Source organism: Pogona vitticeps, chromosome 14 (assembly GCF_051106095.1).
Source record: "Pogona vitticeps strain Pit_001003342236 chromosome 14, PviZW2.1, whole genome shotgun sequence".
Lineage (NCBI taxonomy): Eukaryota > Metazoa > Chordata > Lepidosauria > Squamata > Agamidae > Pogona > Pogona vitticeps.
Window position 1 is genome coordinate 11,641,085 of NC_135796.1, and position 15,207 is coordinate 11,656,291.

Consider the following 15,207-nt stretch of genomic DNA (forward strand, 5'->3'; position numbering starts at 1 on the left):
TTCCGGTTGAAGGACCAGCTCTGCTAGACAGTTTTCACGCCACAAGTTTTATCTTATTGAATTGAAAAGTCATAATGTAGCTATTTTAGGTTGCATTAACAGAAGTATAGTTTCCAAATCCCGTGAGGTACTAGTTCCCCTCTGTTCAGCCCGGGTCTGGCCTCATCTAAAGTACTGTGTCCAGTTCACACTTTAAGAAAGATGCTAACAAACTGGAGCCAGTTCAGAGGAGGGCAACAAGGATGATCAAGAGGTTGGAAACCAACCCCTCTGAGGAAAGACTGAAAGAACTGGGCATGTTTTGCCTTGAGAAAAGAAGACTGAGGGAAGATAGGATAGCAGTTTTCAAATACAGTGGTGCCTCGCTTAACGACGATAATCCGTTCCAGGAAAATCGCTGTTAAGTGAAAACATAGTAAAACGAAATTAAAAACCCCATTGAAACGCATTTAAACCCGTTCAATGCGTTCCAATGGGGTAAAAACTCACCGTCCAGCAAAGAGCCTCCATACAGCGGCCATTTTCACTGCCTGTATAGCGAGGAATCCGTCCCTAAACACAGCAGGGAGCCATTTTAAGCACCTGGCGGCCATTTTAAAAACCCGACGATCAGCTGTTTTTGATCATCGTAAAGCGAAAATTGGTTCCCGAAGCAGGGAACTGATCATCGCTAAGCGAAATTCCCTCATTTAGACCATCGTTTTGCAATCGCAATTGCCATCGCAAAAAGATCGTCGTAAAGCGATTCGTCGTAATGTGGGGCAATCGTTAAGTGAGGCACCACTGTACTTGAAAGGCAGTCATGCAGAGGAGGGGCAGGATGTGTTCTTGATCATTCCAGAGTGCAAGACATGCAATCATGGGCTCAAGCTACAGGAAGCCAGATTTAGGCTGAGTATCAGGAAAAAAAACTCTTAACTATTAGAGCAGTACGACGATAGAGCCAATGACTTCAGTTGGTGAGCGCTCAAACACTGGAGGCATTCAAGAGAAAATTGGAAACCGTGTGTCAGATCTTCTTTGACTTTGATTCCTGCATTGAACAGAGAATTGGACTTGATGGCCTTGTAGGCCCCTTGTAATTCCATTATTCTGTAATTCTGTGATTCAGTGAATGCTGTTTTCACAATGGATGGGAAGATTTTCCAGTGACAAGGTAGTACTGATGGGACTCTATAGTCATTTTACTGCAACAGACTAACAGAGCGACCCCCCCCTTCTCCAACATCTTTATGTTCAATTTGTCACTGAAGGTTCTCCCATTTTGTATCTTCCATTAGGCATGATGCATTCCAAGTTAGAAATGATTTTTTTTCAATTAAGCATAGCAGGATCTCGCAATTAGAAAATCTCAAAACAGAATTTCAGTAGGCTGGGTTTTCACTGGTAGAACAGCAGAAACCAATGAAAATGGTTTTCTACAGTGCAATTTATTGGGGGAGTTGCATTATCTCACTTACCTTATAAGCCCTATTAGGGGTCTCTGTAAGTCGGTTCCAACTTGAACAACAACCTGGGCCTAAATTTTTTTTAAAAAAGTCAGCGATGCCATTTCTCATTTCAGGACACACATGCAGGATCTTCAAGAAGTGACCCAAGATTTGCACTACGAGAACTTCCGGTCTGAGAGATTAAAGCGCACTGGCAAGTGAGTCGTGTTGCGTTGCCTGTCTTGTCCCTTTGTCTCCTCTCCTTATCAGCCTGGGCTGCAGGATAACAGCCTCCCCTACAAACCTCTGATCGCTCTTCCTTTTCCCAACCTGAAAGCACGGAGGAAAGCCGCAAACGTCAGAAGGAGAATGGGCTGCTATTCCTGAAAGGCCTGTTCAAGCCTTAGGAAAAGCATGCAGCGTGAATCCAGTGTGGAGGGACGTGCTCACCTCCAGCCCCTTCCGTGGTGACTTCCTTGGCGTAAAAGCGAGATGGCGGAAGAGGCAGGAGGTGTCTATAGAAAGCTTTACCTACGAACCAAAAGTGGAAAAACCAAGTTGTCTCTGAAGGAAGTGGTTTGTGCAAGAGACTAGCATCAGGGTTTGTTAGGAAATCAAAGCTCTTGCACCCATTTTGACAGTGTTTCATATCTAGTCGTGCTGGCCACGTGATCACGGAGGATTGTCTTCGGACAAACGCTGGCTCTATGGCTTGGAAACGGCAAGGGTCCCTAGCCTTGGGCCTCCAGATCTTCTTAGACTTCAACTCCCAGAGGTCCTGGCCAGCAGAGGTGCTGGTGAAGGCTTCTGGGAATTGTAGTCCAAGAACATCTGGAGGCCCAAGGTTGGGGACTACTGGGAAACGGGGATGAGCACCGCGCCCTAGAGTCGGACACGACTGGACAAAATTGTCAAGGGGAACCTTTACCTTTAACTTTATAGATACGGCATCCGTGTATTTATGTAAAATGGTGAAGCCTGAAGGTGAAAGGCAGAACTCACTCCCACCATAGGATTGATGCCGTACCTATTTGGGGACACCTGGTGTGGCGTAGTGGATAGGGTGAGGGACTAGGTCTCGGGAGACCTGGCTTTGAGTTGTGGTTCTGCCATGAAAACTCACTGGGCGTGTCTGTAGAACTGGGAAAAGAACTCCTTAAATATCTTTGTCTTCAAAGCCATATTGGTGTCATTAAAAGTCAGTTCTGATCTGGCAGCACCGTACACACAAACACACACACACACAGTATATACAGCGTGTGTGTGTTTATTTATTTAATTTATATCTCACTTTTCTCTAAGGGACGTGGTGCCGCTGCAGGTTAAACCGCAGAAGCCTCTCTGCTGCAAGGTCAGAAGACCAGCAGTCGTAAGAGCGAATCCACGCGACGGAGTGAGCTCCCGTCACTTGTCCCAGCTCCCGCCAACCTAGCAGTTCGAAAGCATGTAAAAATGGGAATAGATAAATAGGTATTATCACAGTGGGAAGGTCACGGCATTCCGTGTCTAGTCACGCTGGCCACGTGGCCACAGAAACTATTCAGACAAACGCTGGCTCTATGGCTTGAAACGGGGACGAGCACCGCGCTCTAGAGTCGGACACGACTGGACTGAATGTCAAGGGGAAACCTTTACCTTTTCTCCCAGAATTGTTATCCAAGTTGCTCACAAGAAAAATACAATAGATAAAGAGAAAAAAAAGGGGAGAAGCAGGTACAAATAAAACATAACAAACAGTTATTATGGTACAACACACATAAATTAAAATGTGAAAGCACTGTTGAATGAAACACAATTTTATATAAAAGAAAAAAGGAGACGTTGCATTTGTAGAAGCGAATTAAACTGGCCATTCAGCCATGAATGCAGGATGTGTCTCCTGTTGCAGTTTAGAGGAGAAAGTTGAGGGGGTTCACGACCGGTTGGCACGGCTCTTTCCTCCCGTTCCTCACCTCCACCACTCCTGTCCTGCAACCAGCTGCCATTTGAGGCAGCATCGACACTCCCTACCTCATGGGAGAAGCGATGCTTTGGAAATCTGTCAGCCATGTGGTTGGAATCTGTGCCCTTGACGTCTGTCTGTCTTCTCCCTGTCAGGCCTGTTGAGGAAGAGGTTGTGGACAAAGATCGGATCCTCCAGCAGAAAGAGGCAGAGGTAAGGACGTGAGCGATACCGTGGCAACAAACTGTGGCGTGAGGCATCTTCCTGCGATAATGACCTTCCGAATATGTGGTGTGCAAGACACGGCAGAAAAAAGTCACTTTTGAGGACAGACAGTGCCCCCTAGTGGTCAGTCCTTTTCCTCCCAACCTCTGTCACTTCATCCTTCTCCTGTCCGATAGCCGCGTGGCTAGCGCCCACTGCTGGCTGCGGAATAAACAGCAAAGAGTTTTGTGCCACCTTAAAACAGAGATGAGTGAAGTACGATGCCACCTTTTCTTCTTTTTTAAGTCTAAAAAGTCCTATTTCCACTCCTGGAACCTTTTAAAAACTTTGTAAAAACGACTGTGCTTTTTTTTTTTTTTTGCATTGTCGCAAAGAAGGCCCTCGGGCCCCAGAACATCCCCTACCCAAAAAGAACAAAACTGGAAATATCTTTTAGGTCCTTCCTGTTTAGATTTTTTTAAAAGATATGAATGGTCATCTCTGAGGCCGGTGCCACCCGTGGTACAGTTTGCAGGCATCAATTGGGCCTCCCAAGCTTGTCCACCATATTTTAAAGACAGAACAAGTTTTATATATTTGCGAAGGCGAAGACACGTTTTATTTATCTTCCATGAAAAAGGGGTGCAGTCCACACAAGGCATGACAGATGAAACCTACGAGCCGCAGTCATGTGGATCAGGGCCTGCCCGTGTAAATCTCAGCAACCGATTGCTACAAATTAAGAATTTGGCCTCAGCCATTGGCTCTTGGGTCCCAAATCACACAAACCGGCATCTTGAACTTGTGACAGTTTGCCCCTGATATTTATATTGGTTTGGTTGGTCGAGAGCAGTGGATCTCAAACAGATGTCCTTGGAGTGCAATTTCCAGATGTTTTCACCACCAGCTGTGGGGGTCGGGGCTTCTGGGAATTGAAGGCCAAGAACATCTGGGTTATCCAAGGTTGGGAACCCCTGCTCTGGTGTAAAAATGTCATGAGATTATGGAGAAGAGCCACAATGTTGGGTTGGGATTGGCATAGCTCCCTCCCATCTTTTTGCTTTGTTTTGTTTAGTTGTTAAGTTGTGTCCGACTCTTTGTGACCCCATGGATGAGAGCTCACCAGGCGCTCCTGTCTTCCAAGGCCTCCCGGAGTTGGGTCAAATTCATGTTGGTCGCTTCGATGACACTGTCCAGCCATCTCATCCTCTGTCGTCCCCTTCTCCTCTTGCCTTCACACTTTCCCAACATCCATCCACAAATACATCACAAATACAAATACAAATTGATGCTTTTGAATTGTGGTGCTGGAGGAGACCCTTGAGAGTCCCCTGGACTGCAAGGAGAACAAACCTATCCGTTCTGAAGGAAATCAACCCTGAGTGCTCACTGGAAGGACAGATCCTGCAGCTGAGGCTCCAATACTTTGGCCATCTCATGAGAAGAGAAGACTCCCTGGAAAAGTCCCTGATGTTGGGAAACTGTGAAGGGAAGACGAGATGGAGGACGACAGAGTACGAGGTGGTTGGACAATGTCGCCGAAGCGACCAACATGAATCTGACCCAACTCCGGGAGGCAGTGGAAGACAGGAGGGCCTGGCGTGCTCTGGTCCATGGGGTCACGAAGAGTCGGACATGACTTAACGACTAAACAACAACAACATTATGGTCTGTGTGATTACGCCCTTCATCTCATATAGATAAGGTGTCACAATCGCTTTATCGCCAAAGCAGTCTGTTTGAGGACTTCAGCCTGGGAAGGCTGGAAGCAGGGCGGGGAGAAGCCAGAGGAAATGGCGTGACATTCCTGAGCTTTTGCTGAGAACACAAACATCGGTTTCCCTTTCTGCTCTTATATTCTTTAGCAGCCTTGGTGCTTGAAGTTCTGTTTACAGAACTGCATGGTTTACTTAATGGTGGAGGGGAGGAAGCGAAGATCTGGGGAGGCGCCAGGATCCTCATGATCAAGACATCACTTCTGCAAGATAATTATTCTGGATTTTATGAAACAATTCTGTCCTTGGCTGCTTGAAACAACCATTCATCTCTCTGCTGAATTCTTCAGCACCTTTACAAGACCATTTTGGACACATGTGCGTTTATTTTTGCTTTCCCTTAAGACAGCTGGTTTGTGTTTTCTGATCTGCCTTTTTTATTCCACTGTACTCTGCTGTCCAGAAACAAAATTTATTGCATTTGTGAAACTGAAGGCTATTTTAGAAAAAAGGAAGAAGCTTATAGGTCATATTGCTTTGAGCTTTTTATAGAAATGTCACAGACTGTACTTTGCTCATAACATTTTAGGGTCTGATATTTATTTAAGCGTTTTTCCCCTACATCATAGCTTAGAATACTTTTTTTTTTGAGACTGCAACTTTCAAAATCCCCCCCCCCCATCACCATGGCCAGTGACCCACCATAGAAACTACGGTTTTTTATGTCTCTGACCTCAGAATCAGAGGTTGCAAGTTAAAATTCCCTACTGTGCCTTCTTGATGGTCTGGACTTGATGATCCATATGGTCCCTTCCAGCTCTGCTGATCTAAGATACCTACCGGTTACATCCAGGCTGGGAACTTGTGGCTCTCTAGATCTTTTTGGACTCTCTACCAGACTTATTGGTAATGAGGGATTTATTTATTTTATTTATTTATTGCATTTATACCCCGCCTATCTAGTCAAACAACCACTCTAGGCGGCTACCAACATACAGTATACTGTATAATCACGTATAAAATATAACATTTTTAAAAAAACATCAATAGACAAATTATTCAAGATGAAAAAGGGGGGGGGGAGATAAAATACAAGAAGAAAAAGAAAAAACAAATCAAGCATTAACTGGAGGGAAGGCCTGCCTAAACATCCAAGTTTACAGTTGGTTTTTAAAGATGCCCAACGAAGGGGAATTTTTGCAGATGCCCAGTGAAGGATGATGGAAATCATGTTTGATCAGCATCCCAGTAGAGCTACCGGTTCTCCAGACTGTTTCAGCTGGAGCAAGCTTGAGGAATCTCAGGGGTGGGACAGAATCATCCAACTTTCTCCTTGGAGCACAGCTTCACCCTCTGAGCTTCCTTTAATGGCCATCAAAGGAAGCCTTCTTCTCTGCGATACTCTTTCTTCGGGGTGCGTGGGTTCCTAGCTTTTGTACATTTTCTTCATTCTATAAAAAAACCCTCTTTTAAAGCTTAGTTATTGGCAGTAACAGGTTTTAGCTCAAGTGGTGTTTTGGTTCCACCTTTGGCCAAGCCTAGCACTGAAAGGCAGCTGAAACGGAATTTTGCCTCTCCGGCTGAAAGAGATTCTTGTCCTTGAACCGAAAAAGACTATAAAACCATCATTTGGAGGAAATAGCTCAGATCTGAAGGCTTGTGTTCTTCTCCTCGCCAGTTACGCATTTAGCGCTTATCATGTGACATCTCCATGTTTCCTCTTTGGAAATCCATTTTTTTTAAAAAAAGAAGATCTATTTGGAAAAAATTAGCTGCTGTTCTGTAACAGCATGAAGCCGCTTTTAAAGGAGTGATTGTCCTTAATGGAAATATTCTGAATTTAGAATGACTAGATTGTGATCAGAGTGACTTCCATTTCTTCTTTGATGTAGAAATGTTGTGGGTTTTGCATATTAAAGTTTTTAAAGACGACACCGCAAGATTACAGTATGATTAGGGAACCAGAAGGGGGCAGTATATGGTCCAAGCTTCTCGACTGCTAAATTCCCAGGGGCCTGATAAAAATGAAGATAATGTAGGAATTTGGAATGGGCAAAGGGTAATATTTAACATGAGGAAGTAGATAGAACAGGGTCACGGTTATAAAAGTTCAAAATGGGTGAAATTATTATTCATTCTCAGAGAAATCAGTATTTATAAGATATAGCTCTCGGGAGTAGCCAACCATGTTACCTTGTTACAACAGGCTTGATTTCCATGGTTTGTTTATGGGGCTGTTTATTTTAATGAGTTACTTATTGGTGTGTGGTTTTAAAGGTTTTATCATTGTTTCATTTTCTTACACTCCACTTAATCTGCTATACTGTGATGCCGCAACAAACTTCCTTTATTGATAATTCTGTTCGCGGGGGATGTTTCTTCAAATGCTACCACTTTGGGGGTGCAGGATCAAGAAAGCAACTTGAAGCTTAATGATTAGCCCATGAAACCTGAGATGTGGCGATCAAAATCTAAGAAACGTCCTACGCGCCCAAACTGGCAGACTGTAAGAAAATAACATTCAGGTTAAGCAAAGCAAAGTGTGCTGCTTATATATAGCCTCATAGCAGTGGAGATAGGGCAGAAAACATTCCCTGGGAAGCTAACAGTTCAACTACAGTCGTGCCCCGCTTAACGATTACCTTGCATTAAGACATATCTGCTTCCCGACGATGTTTTTGCGATCGCAATTGCGATCGCAAAACGATGGTCTAAATGGGGGAATTTCGCTTAGCGATGATCGGTTCCCTGCTTTGGGAACCGATTTTTGCTTTAAGATGATCAAAAACAGCTGATTGTCGGGTTTTCAAAATGGCCACTGGGTGCTTAAAATGGCTCCCTGCTGTGCTTAGGGATGGATTCCTCGCTATACAGGAACTGAAAATGGCCGCCGTATGGAGGATCTTAGCTGGATGGTGAGTTTTTAGCCCATTGGAACGCATTGAACGGTTTTCAATGCATTTCAATAGCTTTTTAATTTTTGCTTTACGTTTTCGCTCTACAGCGATTTCGCTGGAGCGAATTAACGTCGTTAAGCGAGGCACCACTGTATACGGTTTACACCCCCTCCCCTTCCGGCTTTGCAGTTCTAACATGATATCTGGCAAGGCTGAAATGAAAATGTTGTCGGAAGAATGCTATAGCAAGCGGATAGACAGAGGCTATCTTTCTGTTCCCCCTCATTGGTCTGCTTTCCGGTGGCCGTAGGTGGGACGTAGCTCAAAAGCAGAGACTGTTCTTTATAAACCCAAGATTCTCGATTCAATGCATTCTAAAATCTTAGGCTGAGAAGCTGGAAAACAAGAGGCTAGGTAGAGTCAAAAGCAAGTTAACGACAAAGACGGACCATCAGCCGAGTAAGGCAATGTATGTTTCAGTAGGCTCCGTTTTGTCCGGAGGAGATGACAAAAAATGTCTACTTCCATAGTCGTTCTCATAGACTTGCAGTCGTTTCCATCCTTGCATGCCTAGATGTTCTTAGACTCAAACTTGCAGAAGCCTTCACCGCTAGCTGTGCTGGCCAGGGTTTCTGGGGGTTGCAGCCCACGAACATCTGGGGACCCGAGGTGGAGAACCTTTCATTAGAGCATCCTCCGTAACTAGGAGCTTTCTAGATTCCAGATGTGTTCCCCAGTTCCCATCAGCCCTGCTATAAACACAGCCAATCGGCCGTTGTCGATCCATGATGGAATCTACAGTGAAACGTCTCTTAGGGGTTCCCCCATGGGAAAGTTGTTCTAACTGTGAACTTGATCTGAGATTTCATGCGGAAATCTCGGAAGTGTGCCGGCAGGCAGGTGTGCACACAAACAGGCGCAAGATATATACATTTTTTTTCCAGACTCTTTTTTAAAAAAATGGCAGTTTGTCCTAAAGGCAGTACAATAAAATAAAAAGCTGTGTCCATAAATAGCACAGGCCCAGCGGCTTGTCACACTCGAAGAATGTAGCTTTTACGAATACCCAAAGGGGTCCCATGAAAAAAAAAAGTTTCCCGCGGGAGACTTAAATAAAAAATAATTACAGCTGGCTTGGGATAGTGTATATAGAACTTTCTTCTTCTCTCCCCCCCTCTCTGTGTGTGTTTTTTGTCCCTGTGCCTCCAGATTAGTGGCTAGTTAAAAATATTTTGGATACCATAGAACGGCTTCTGCATCGTGGGAACATCTTCCTGTTGCTGTTTTTCCCCCCTCCCCGTCTTGAAATTCTTTTAGTCCTTTACCCTCTCTTTAGACTGTGAGATTTGATTAGTAGAAAAGAGCATGAGTTAATTTGCAAAACACAAAAGAAAGCAAGTGATTTCTGTCTGTGCTACTTGACTCAGTGGCCAACTGGTTGTGAAGTGGGCCTGGCAGGGCATGATAAACGGAGCTGTTTCCTTGCTGATTGAGACCAGAGGTGGATTGGACAAGAGTAACAAACAGGTTGAAGGGAAGAGGCGGTTGGGAGTATGTAAGTTAAAAGGGACGTGGTGGCGCTGCGGGTTAAACCGCAGAAGCCTCTGTCCTGCAAGGTCGGAAGACCAGCCGTCCTAAGATCGAATAGTCCCGGCTCCTGCCAACCTAGCAGTTCGAAAGCATGTAAAAATACAAGTAGATAAATAAGTACCCTTGGTGGGAATGTAACAATATTCCATGTCTATTTGCACTGGCCACGTGACCACGGAAACTGTCTACGGACAAACGCTGGTTCTACAGCTTGGAAACGGGGATGAGCACCATGCCCTAGAGTTGGACATGACTGGACTAAATGTAAAGGGGAACCTTTACCGGTAAAGGTAAAGGTTCCCCTTGACAATTTTTGTCCAGTCGTGTTTGACTCTAGGGGGTGGCGCTCATCCCCGTTTCCAAGCCATAGAGCCAGCGTTTTGTCCAAAGACAATCTTCGGTGGTCACATGGCCAGTGCGACTTAGACACAGAACACTGTTACCTTCCCACCGAGGTGGTCCCTATTTATCTACTTGCATTTGCATGCTTTCGAACTGCTAGGTTGGCAGGAGCTGGGACTATTTGATCTTAGGACGGCTGGTCTTCCGACCTTGCACGACAGAGGCTTCTGCGGTTTAACCCACAGCGCCACCACATCCTTTTTAACTTACATACTCCCAACCGTCTCTTCCCTTCAACCTGTTTGTTACTCTTGTCCAATCCATCTCTGGTCTCAATCAGCAAGGAAACAGCTCTGTTTATCATGCCCTGCCAGGCCCACTTCACAACCAGTTGGCTCACTCCGTCGCGTGGATTCGATCTTATGACGGCTGGTCTTTTGACCCTGCAGCACAGGCTTCTGCGGTTTAGCCCGCAGCGCCACCACGTCCCTAACCTTTACCTTTACCTTTACCCAAGGTTAAAAGGTGTAGAGTTTGGAGGTGGGTGGGAGGTGATAAGCTTCATGCGCCCTGTTTATCATAGCTTTCATGGCCCAGCTTCAGGTGTGCAGAGATCACCTGGGTCACTAGGCTTCATCCCAGAGCAGTGAATCCCAACATGGGATACATGGTTCATCCATGGGTTTGAACCAGAGCATTTCGGAATACAGGGGGGAAAACTGAATAATGATGGGAAAAGGCACATAGGTCAACAATCTTAAGTCAGAAGTTGCTGAAATTAATTGAACATTATGATGAGGATCAGAAGGGGTTTTCTTTGTTATTTAACCTTGAACAAAGTCCCAGTCCCCCACTTTGTTGTTTTGGTGAATGGTGGGGAGTCCCTGCCTCCTAAATGTATTGTGAACACACCACTACAGCACGCATGCTCGGTGGTGCACCTCTCAGAGGGTCAGCTTTCACTCTTCTCTGCTTTGTGAACGTTCGAGTACTTTCACATTGGTACTGGTATATATACAGCCTCAGTCAGTCCTGTGAACCGTATTCAGTGAGTGTCTTCTGTAATGTATTTATTTGAATTCACAGTATCTTTTCAGTTTTGAATGCAAACATATAGGCACCATCTGTTATCTTATTATTCCATTGCTTTTAAATCCCATTATTGGGCAATTTAAAAAAAGCAAAGCAAAGCATGCTGCTTATAAGTAGGACTTATCCACAGTCTGAAAATATTAAAAATCTTAAAAGAAAAAAATCCAGAGGGGAAAAATATCTTTCATATGTATTACTAGAACCAGCCACTAGAGGGAGCTAGAGTCTGTGCTATGAATACTTATTAGTGAAGACTATTTGACATGGTCTCTGGAGCCCTCTAGTTGCATGCTCTGGTAATGCATGTGAAAAAAAGTTTTTTCTTTCTTTTACCATGCTATATATGTAGCATTTGCTATTATCTGCACTTTTCAGCATCTGCACCGCAGCTTGCAACAAATCCCCAGCAGATATGGGGGGGTCCTACTCTGTACTGCCCCATAATACTTAAAGCACTTTCTTGGCAGCTTACAATTTAATTATGCAGAGTACGCATTGCCTCACCCCATAAGTGAGCTGAGTACTCGGTTTACCGACCTGGGAAAGATGGGAGCCTGAGTGAACCTCGAGCCGGCTACCTGGGTTGTGAGCAGAGTTTTGGCTGCAGTACTGCAGTTTCACCATTGAGCCTGTTTATTTATTTACAATCAAAACATGTATATTGGAAATCACAGCATCCATATTATCAATTCCCAACATTTTGCTAATACGAAGGGTGCAGTTTATGGGAATGGGCTACCAAGAGGTATGAAAGCGAAAAAAAAAAAAAAAAGACTGGGAACGGTTGTCATAGATGAATCAGGTAATACCAGGAAGCTACCGTATTTTTCCAGGTATAAGACTATACTTTTGTCTAAAATCTTTAGAATAAAAATTGAAGGTCGTCTTATACACGGAAGTAAGCTGAGGGGAGAACAAAAACGAATGGAAGGGAAAGCAGGGATCAAAGCGATCCTGCAGGGCTTTGATCGCTTTCCCCCTACACTTGCTAAGCCCCATTTAGATTTCTTAATTTTGGGTTAGAAAAGTGGGGGGCGTCTTATACACAGAAAAATAGAGGTGACTCTCTTTAGCCTTACAGTGACTGGCCCCACTTCTTCTGAGTGGGCTGGGGCGAGGGAAGAAGGCATTTATTTTCTGCCTCCATATTTACAAGAGGCCTTTCCTTTCCTCCTTGCCAAAGTAAATGTCAAGGGACGGGATCGTTTCAGTTCTGCGCACAGAATGTAGGGCAAGCCATCACTCTGGAATGAGACTTCCTCCGTTGCTGCTCCGTTCATGGCTTTAAACGATCTTGTGTTGTTCCGGGCGGCAAAGAAAAACAGATGGTCTTCCCCGAAACCCGCCAGCAAACCTTTCCAAGAAGGGCATGTGAAATGCAGCCTTCTGAAGTGATCACCGAAATGGCTTAGCGTGTGTCGCCAAATACACAGGGAATACAGCTACAGCTTTCCCCAAGCTGGCACCATCTGGATGTGTGGGAGGACAGCAGCCTCTGTTTGGCTGAGGCTGATGGGAGGGGCAGAGCAAGTTGTAGATGTCTGGAGGAGAGTGCTGGTCTATGATCTAAATGCAGTTCACATGTCATTAGAAATGGTGCTCCCTGAAGTGATAAGACCTGGGATTGTCTTACTCCATGCCGCATGTTCCATTTTGCAAATGACGTTGCTTGCTTTCCTGTGATTGGTCTTCAGCACATAAACATGGACTTTGTTTCTAGGTCTGATGGTGCATGGGCAGAATTGTGTGCCTAGAGGGAAAAATGTAATTTGCAGGTCATACATTGCTCCGTTAAGGTGGGATTTGATCCTGAGACTCGGCAGACTTTGAAGGGTGACTGGGTCTAACTGCATAGTGCCGCGGGGAAAGATGGACCCGGTTTTGAAAGGGCATGTGTTGGTTTGGGGCCAGTGCAGTTCCCTAAGGATTCTGATTTTAATTAGCATTGTCATCGACAGTACTGCTTCTGGGAATATGCAGGATGTTTTCACCAGAAACTGGGAAAAGCTATAACTTCCAGAATTCCACAGCCAGCAAGGTCACTACAAGTTCTCAGAATCCTGGCTACTGGCTGGGAGATGGTGGGAGTCACAGTGGCCATTGTTGGCTTTGAAAGTTGTCACCTGTTAAAGCAATTTTCCCATTTCTGACTTTCTCTGTACCTTGTTCTGATAGTGCCTTAGCAATACGGTTGAAGAACAGAGTAGAATTCTTCTTCTTTCCTTTAAATAGCATCTTTTGTTACATATTTACATGATCTATACTGTGATTTTTTTAAAAAAAATGAATTATATCCTAAGTTCCTTACAGAATCAAACAGCAAGTGATAGTATGTTTGAAACCAATCTGTTTTGTTTTTTTAATTACACTAAAGCACAAGGGAGGACTGGATAATGAGTTCTTTTTTCACTTCCTGCCTTGTTCTGTCTCCCTCCCTCTGTTGAAATAAAAATTATATGCTTCTGTTATTACATATCATAGGCTGCAGCTTACTGGTTGCCTGACCAACAGTTAGCAAACCAGGGTCCTAGCAAGTAAAAGGACCACAGTATTCAAGCCAGAGCCCACCCTGTAAGGTAGAGATAGTCTTATTTTAAAAATGGTGCTAGAAGTTTGAACTTAATTCTTGTGTCTTTTGCACAGTTGCGCCGCATGCAGGAGATGATTGCCCATATGCAAGCCCAGATGAGGATGAAACCTGGTGACGAATGAGACACCAACCAGGATGTGGACGGTAGGGGCAGCTTCATATTTTGTAGTTCTTACCGGTTTGGGGGGGGGAATATTTGCTGCTCAGCAAAAAATGAAACAGGAATTGGACTGCAGCTCCTTGGAAAATCTTGTGCAAGAGTCTCCAATCAAGCAGTAAAATGACTGAAGCAAGCGCTTGGGATCCATGAGAGAAACAAAACCATAAAATCAATTCTGTTTTTCTGCAATAAATAAATGCCTGCTACATCCTGAAGCTTAATCTGAACCCGGAAAACCCACAACAACCATCAGATCCCGGCCATGAAAGCCTTTGAGAATACCTTAATCTGAAACTTGGCAGGAATAAGTCATGCCTGAAGGCCTGTTTTGGTTTCAGAAGGGTAAATTTCCCGTGTTTTCCCCTAAACTGTGGATATGAAGTATAGAACAGCAAAGAACCCCCTCCAGTAGATTTTGCTTTGCTTGTCTTCTGGAAAATAAAGCCTCAATGATATGATCTCTATTGTACTTTACAACTACATGAGTATTCCGGTATTCTAGTCATGACTTAAGGAAAGTTTTTTTTTTGTTTGACTGTTTTGAGACCTTACTTTTCCTGTTTATATTAAATGCAAACGTGATCATTATATATTGGTTGTAGAGGCTTTAATGGGATGCAGATCTGTTTCTGCAGCTAAGAAAGCCAAACTGCACAAGATCACCATCATTCAAATATATGATGTAGTTTAAGAATGGGGCACGCGTCCCCAGACATCCTGGGGCCCAAATCGGAGAAGCAAAGGATGCCACTCCCTGTTAAGTTACATAGCATCCAAAGCCAGGTACAGTGGTGCCTTGCTTAACGACAATAATCCGTTTCAGGAAAATCACTGTTAAGCAAAAACATTGTAAAGCGAAATTTAAAAGCCCATTGAAACGCATTGAAAACCCCTCAATTCGTTCCAGTGGGCTAAAAACTCAAGGTCCAGTGAAGATCCTCCATACGGCGGCCATTTTCGGTGCCTGTATAGCGAGGAATCGGTCCCTAAGCACAGCGGGGAGCCATTTTAAGCACCCGGCAGCCATTTTGAAAACCTGACGATCAGCTGTTTTTGATCGTCGTAAAGCGAAAATCGCTCACTGCTGTGATGCAACAAATAAGAGGTTTTTGCCTTGTTATTCGTTGTATATGGGTTGGTTTTGTCCGAATATCATGAGGTTGTTAGACATTGGGGACAGCAGGCATTGGACGTGGAATGCTTGCATTTGAAACATTGGTTATATCCTGGATCATTGCAAACTTT

The 15,207-nt window shown here is 44.4% G+C and overlaps 1 protein-coding gene across 2 annotated transcripts in view; it reads left to right on the forward strand.

Annotated features, from left to right (window-relative positions):
* The window catches only part of LOC110085354 (septin-2), a 71,019-nt gene that overhangs the window by 39,761 nt on the left and 16,051 nt on the right, over positions 1-15,207 (forward strand). For both annotated transcript variants that reach the window (XM_020805456.3, XM_072983391.2), the window contains exons 10-12: positions 1,565-1,648; positions 3,528-3,585; positions 13,856-13,946. In XM_020805456.3, coding sequence (XP_020661115.1) covers positions 1,565-1,648; positions 3,528-3,585; positions 13,856-13,924 — 211 coding nt within the window. In that variant the 3' untranslated portion in view covers positions 13,925-13,946. The remainder of the gene's footprint in view (positions 1-1,564; positions 1,649-3,527; positions 3,586-13,855; positions 13,947-15,207) is intronic.